General features: G+C 40.8%; 1 protein-coding gene across 1 annotated transcript; it reads right to left on the reverse strand.

The window, feature by feature from the left end:
- Positions 1 to 4786: 4786 nt before the first annotated feature.
- TERF2IP (TERF2 interacting protein) lies at positions 4787 to 5938 on the reverse strand (the record flags this gene model as incomplete). The annotated part of the gene is made up of 2 exons (XM_010170741.2): positions 4787 to 5230; positions 5839 to 5938. Coding segments are annotated over 2 exons (544 nt in total), but the record flags the coding sequence as incomplete, so codon positions are not given.
- Between the last annotated feature and the right edge of the window lie 62 nt (positions 5939 to 6000).

Here is a 6000-nt window from a genome sequence, read left to right on the forward strand (position 1 = left end):
ATCACAAACATCAACAAGGGATGAGGCTCGATTCTGAGGATGTACATCCTTGGGAGAAGGTGACCAAGGCAAGGCTGGGCATTGGAGGTGATCTGAGGAGGCTCCAGGCTGGATCAGGGCATTCAGGGCCATGGAAAGCTGTGTTCCGCTTCCCTCTCCAACACCACCCCATCTACACACGTCCCTGCTCCTCCTTCTAGTGCTCCTCTTCCCTGTCTGCCCTGGCTGCAGCCCCTTGCCCTAAGGACCTGTTCACTTTGTCAGCTGCCATCCTCATGCCAGTGTAGCTCTGGTGAGGAGTGCTCATATTAAACCTGACAGAAAGGCATTTGGTGCCCACTATAGAAAAGTGACAATGTCTACCTGGAGGACTACACCTCATTTGCATGTTATTACAAAGTTCCAATATCTTCTTAAAAAGAGAAACATATACTGCTGAATTTTAAAATTGGGGGATATAGTGACTTGTGTTCATGTTTGAAAGTGTATAGGCAAGAAATGGTGTCCAGCCCCTACCTGTTGTGTGTGTTTGGAAGGGGGACAGCGGAGGATTCACCTTAACTGAATAGCAATAATAGTAGGAAGAAGGCTCTTCTGACAGATACGCAGCAGTTGGATTGGTTGGGGTTTTTTGTACCAGAGAATTAACGAGGGTTCTGTTATGTGCTGACTCTGCTGAGGAAGGTAGGTAAAGTAACCTTACAGACAGACACTGAGCAGTTATGATGGTTAGCAAAGGCAAGTAGCTAGCTAAGGAGTGGACCTGTGGAATGAGCCAATGAGCCATCCCCAGTTAAGTCAGCTCTGAGACCACAGAGTAGCAGCTTAGAGAAGTGGGAGAGCTTCCCAGCCTGGAAGTAGCTCTGTAGTCACCTTCACTGGGATGCAGGCATCAGCATTCCAGATCCTGTGTGTTCTTTTGGGGTGAGAGACCACCCTGCAGCAGTTAGGAAAGGAGTAGCAGGCTGAATTGTGCAATAGCAAGCGGTGAGTAGGGGAGGTTAGCTGCCCAGCAAGGCAGCTCCACAGGCAGAATTGGTCAGCAGTGGGAAAGACAATATAGGCAGGAGGGAGGCTGTTTTCTTTCAATTTCTGTTACATTCAGTATTGTTAATTACGTAGATTTCACAGGCCAGTGTTTCGTTGCAGCATTTCTCTTACCCATGAAAATTCTGCTTCTTCAAATGCCCCTGTGTATACTCATGCCTTGTAAGGGGTGGGCAGGGGCAGACCTCAGCTTGTTACCCAGTTAGCAGGGTTTTCCTGGTTCCTGAGTGCAGTGCTGTAGACAAATGTCACTGTTTCTGATGAAGGAGCCCTTTGAAATTGTATTCAGATGTCTCTTACTACTAACCAGGGCCTAGAACATTGAATTATACACATACACTACTAAGTCTGTGCACCATACAAGCTGAATTTCTCCTTTAGCTGCTGGTGATTGCTTCAGCACAAAGTCAGTTACTATCCAAATTTCACTCAGTCATGTTTTTCTTTTGGATGAAGTAATCAGCCCAGATGACCACACTAAAAACAATTTAAAGCAGCTGTGGATGATTGCAGGATGCTTGCTCCTCAGGAACATGGTTTCTTTCTGGAGACCACTAAGATAGAGTTCCAGTAAGTATGAATCCTATTGTTTAAAACAAAGCTCTTATTCTTAGTGGTTGGAAAGACTTCTGCTATTTCTGTATCCTTCCAGAGTCAGAATTTCCATTCCATCATTTGTAAAACTGGAATAATACTGACTCATTTCAGAAGATGCAGATCTCGGTCTTGTATTGTGTAAATAAAGGTTCAAAGCTAGATTCATAAAGGAGACATCAGAAGTTGTAGCCAACATTTAGGCTTTAGTGACATTTACAGATCAACTGCTACCATAGCACTGTGGACACTTATATTTCTAGAGCTAAACCCCTAATCCTTGCAAAGAGTGGGATGTTGTATATTATGGAAATCATAGTCTTACTACTGGGGATCCTGTTGTTGAATTACAAAATCCATGCTGAGCAGGCAGGACTGGCATCGTGGTAGGAAGTCCACTGAAAGCAAGTTATCTTCCATTACCATGATAATGCAAATTTAGAGCAGGCAGGCTGGCATAGAGAAGTAGGAGTTGTCCTGCGCCTTAACATATTCAGCTAAAAGCACGGAGTCTCAGAAGCATGTTCTTACTGAAGTCATGGTAAAGAGCTTCCTACTTTAAGTGCCAAGAAGCCTGTTTCTGAGAAAACAGACTATTTCCAGTGCATTGCTAATTATAGCTCTACATTAACCAATGTCAGCTGGGTGGCCTAAGTTTTATTACGAATACTTGTTTTCAGTGGATTCAGTCAATTCTGTGTATCAAATGTTTAGCTGGACAAAAACCTTGATAGTGCTTCCAGTCAGCCAGTAAACAAATGACATAAAAATAATATATGATGCATTTTCTTAATGTACTGTTTTGAAAGTTACTTTAACTTCTGCTTCCTAAGCTTAATCAGAGAAAAAGCAGGATTGTTGATTTTCAGTGTATCTTTACTACACTCCTTTAGCTATGTTTCCTCAATACAACCATTAGATTTTATTTTTTCTGGAAGCCCCAAAGCCACACATGAAAATTTAAAGTTGTCTTAATGCAAGCAAAGATGACTTGACATACTTTTTGGAGGAGGAAAAAAAAAAAACAACAAAAAACCCCCAAACTCTTGCTCTTTGTGCCTTAGTTCCTATACCTACCGAGTGTGCCAAGTGCATATGGAAAGGTTTCACTGTTAGATAGTGTGTTTGTATGGTTCTACAAAGGTAAAAGCTGTATGGGGACTCAGAAGTTTGCATTACATGTCTGACTAATTGCCCTGAAAAAGACAAACTTACTCTTAAAATAAGTGCAACTTAAAATTATAAAAAGATGTAATAAGCCTTATACCTGAAATTTTTATATTGCAGCCATTTAATGTGTTCCACCTCTCACTTTGAATTCTAGAGCAGTTTTGGTTAAACAAGATGACCATTGAATTGTGAGGTTACGGGACTGCCAAGACATGTACACCACCCAAGCTAGAATGGGATGTTCTGGTTGCAGGAGATGATGGGTCTCCTGTTCATGAACCTGGTCATCAACAGTTCTTGGATTTCAAATCCAGCTGGTAAAGTTTCTAATTAAAAAAAAAAAAAAAAAAAAAATTCTTACTACTTTATTTGCTATGTTGTCTTGCACTCTCTTCTTAAGTGTTTGTCTAGTCTTCCACACAATTCTCAAATAACCAGTCTGAGAAGCATGAATGTACCAAGTAATTCTCACTTTTTCAGCAAAGGAGTGCTCTGTCCAGTGAAACACTGCATAGTCTAAAACAGAGTTTTGGCGTTCTGTTTGGTTACGCTGATTAACTCCCTAAATGATCAGTTGGTGTTTCAGGACAGCAGTTTTCTGAAGTAACAATCTCATTATATCAAGTCATTGTTGACTTTCAGTTTAATTTGAATTTGGCTTAAAATCAGCAATTTCCCAATTCAGCTTATTTTTTTCTGAGTGCCACAGTGCAATAAACAAAAACCCCAAAATATAATTTGAAGGGGGGGAAAAAAAAAAAAAATCTTTGCTTTTATGAGCCCATTTTATTTCACCAAAAGAATGAATTCCAGATTTAGAGGACTGACTTCAAATAATATTAAAATAGTGACCAGAGTACAATTTCAGGCTGAAAGTATTGAGTTCTTCAGATTGTGACTGTATACTAGCAATGGTGCTTTCTCTCTCTCTTAAACATGACTTAGGTGATAAATACCTAAATAAACTCTCAGTACTCTTTCTTAACTTGTATCTCCTACTTGAATTATTGCACATGGCCCTGAAAGCTGGTCTAGTTTTTTCCAACTAGACTATATAGTCTAGTACAAGTGACACTTTGCTTGGCCTAAAGAAACTGACACTCTTCAATCTGTAGAGATGGAAGCTGGGGCAGAGCTATTCATTGTTTTTGAAATAATGAAGCAATATCATAAAGTTAATGTTATTAAGAAAACCCTGCAATGTTAGCACTGGAGAACACATGCTAGAAGTGGTAATAAAAACTGAGAAGACTGGTTACTGGCCTGAGGTTTTAACTGACAAATCTCTGTAACATGAGACTGAATATTATATCACAGTGACTTTTTTTTATCATTCCCAGTAAACATGGCCACTCTGAGACACCTTAGCATTCACTTATAAGACCAAGTTCCTAATTTTCTGTCATGAATGTTATTGATCTCTCTTTTTGAACAGTTAACATTTTAATTGTTACCATCTGCTAATCAAGGTACATTAACCAAAAAAAAACCCTAAAAGGTAATTGACAACTGGCAAAGCAAGTTGTTAAATGATCATCCGCAACAGTTTGAAGTAAGACACCTGATGGAGAGCAGGCTACTACTGTGCACTAATAATGCGTTGCAGGTTAGAACACTTAATAGGATTCTGTCAGATTTTGTTGCCAACCCTGTTAAAAATCCTTTGTATGCAGCAATGTACAGGTAGAACTGTCAGCTGGTTTATACAGTAGAATACACACTTTAAAGCAAATTTTCAGTGAAAGCTTCACACTGTATAGAACCTGTCTCTTCACCATTTTCTACTTTTAAATGTTTAGTGTACTCAGTATTACAAATAAAAATAAAATACAAAATAAGCTTTTTATAAAAAAAAATCTTAAAGCACTTCTGAAACTTCAAAATGTTGCATTAAGTTTTCCATCACATTTTTGCACTTCTGAAATGACTGCTCCTACCACAGTCCTAGATCAGTCATTCCCCTTTGTTTTGCCATCTAACTTTTCCTAAATGCTACTCGCTTTGCTACATTTTCAGCTCCAAATTTTGCTATCAATTTATTTCTGACACAGTCATCATCTTTTTGCAATTCTAAATCATCCACTCTGTTCCATACAGGGTACCCATCCAAGCGCTGCCCTGTCTGCAGAAAGTATAAGGTAGTCTCTACTTCACCAGAGTTTTTCAGAAAGGCCTGTGTAACAGTCAACAGGTCCATGCCAAACTTCTCCATGAAGTGCTGAATAGTTTTAACTACTTCTCCCACCACACTGGCAGAAGAGCAAGTGCTTGTTGGTCTTTCTTCCCTTTGTAATTGAGTGTCAGGGAGAGCAGAGTCCTCTGGTCCAGTTTTCAAACCAGATGCTGTTTCTCCTGGGGACTTTCCCTCTCCATCTTGTGTAGAAAGTTCTTCTGAAATATCCGAAGTGTCACTTCCTGACTAAGAGAAGTGGAGTCATCAATTAGACATGGTATTTTCTGGCAAGCTTCTTTTATCACCGCTACCTGACCACCTTCCACTGTGACTCTACATAAAAAAACTCACAAATTACTAGGCATAGTAAAATCCAGTGACTGAAGTGAAGCTGTATGCGTTAACGAACATATACAAGATCACCGAAACGCATGAAATGTAAGGTAGAATTTGAATAAACTAAGTATAAAATGCAAAAGTAAATGTTAATGCAACTGCAGGAACATTTTATGCCTGAGGTGGAAGGATGACTTCTGTTTGCCAATACAGCTTTTAATGGGACAATGCTGTCACATTTATTTCCTCAAGTTAACCTGGGTAGAGAATCAAACTAAGAAGTTATGCAGCAGTGTGGCACCATTCATAAGCCACACAGTTCATGGCTCAGATGAAGCTCCCACTTAGCCACAGCAGGGATGTCATGGTTCAAAGTCATTTAAGAAGTTAATTATGAGTTATTATAGCGCCATATTGTGACAACCGGGAAGGACTGCAGCTTGTCCTCGGTTGCTCCGCGGTGTGCAGAAGCAGCTGCAGCAGCGATGTGACTCCCCGTGCTGGCCCTGGACGCTTACCTCTGTGCTTTCAAACTCCCGATTAGCTGCCTCGAAAAGACCAGTGCTCTGTGCAGGCTCCTCCGTCTGCGGGGGCTCTGCGGGAAGACGCGGGCATCGACTGCCGGGCCGCAGCGGGGCCCAGGGCCACGGCCCCCCGCCCTCCTTCCCTCCCTCCCTCCC

The sequence above is a fragment of the Antrostomus carolinensis genome, unplaced genomic scaffold, assembly GCF_000700745.2.
Source record: "Antrostomus carolinensis isolate BGI_N321 unplaced genomic scaffold, ASM70074v2 scaffold9556, whole genome shotgun sequence".
NCBI classification, from domain to species: Eukaryota; Metazoa; Chordata; class Aves; order Caprimulgiformes; family Caprimulgidae; genus Antrostomus; species Antrostomus carolinensis.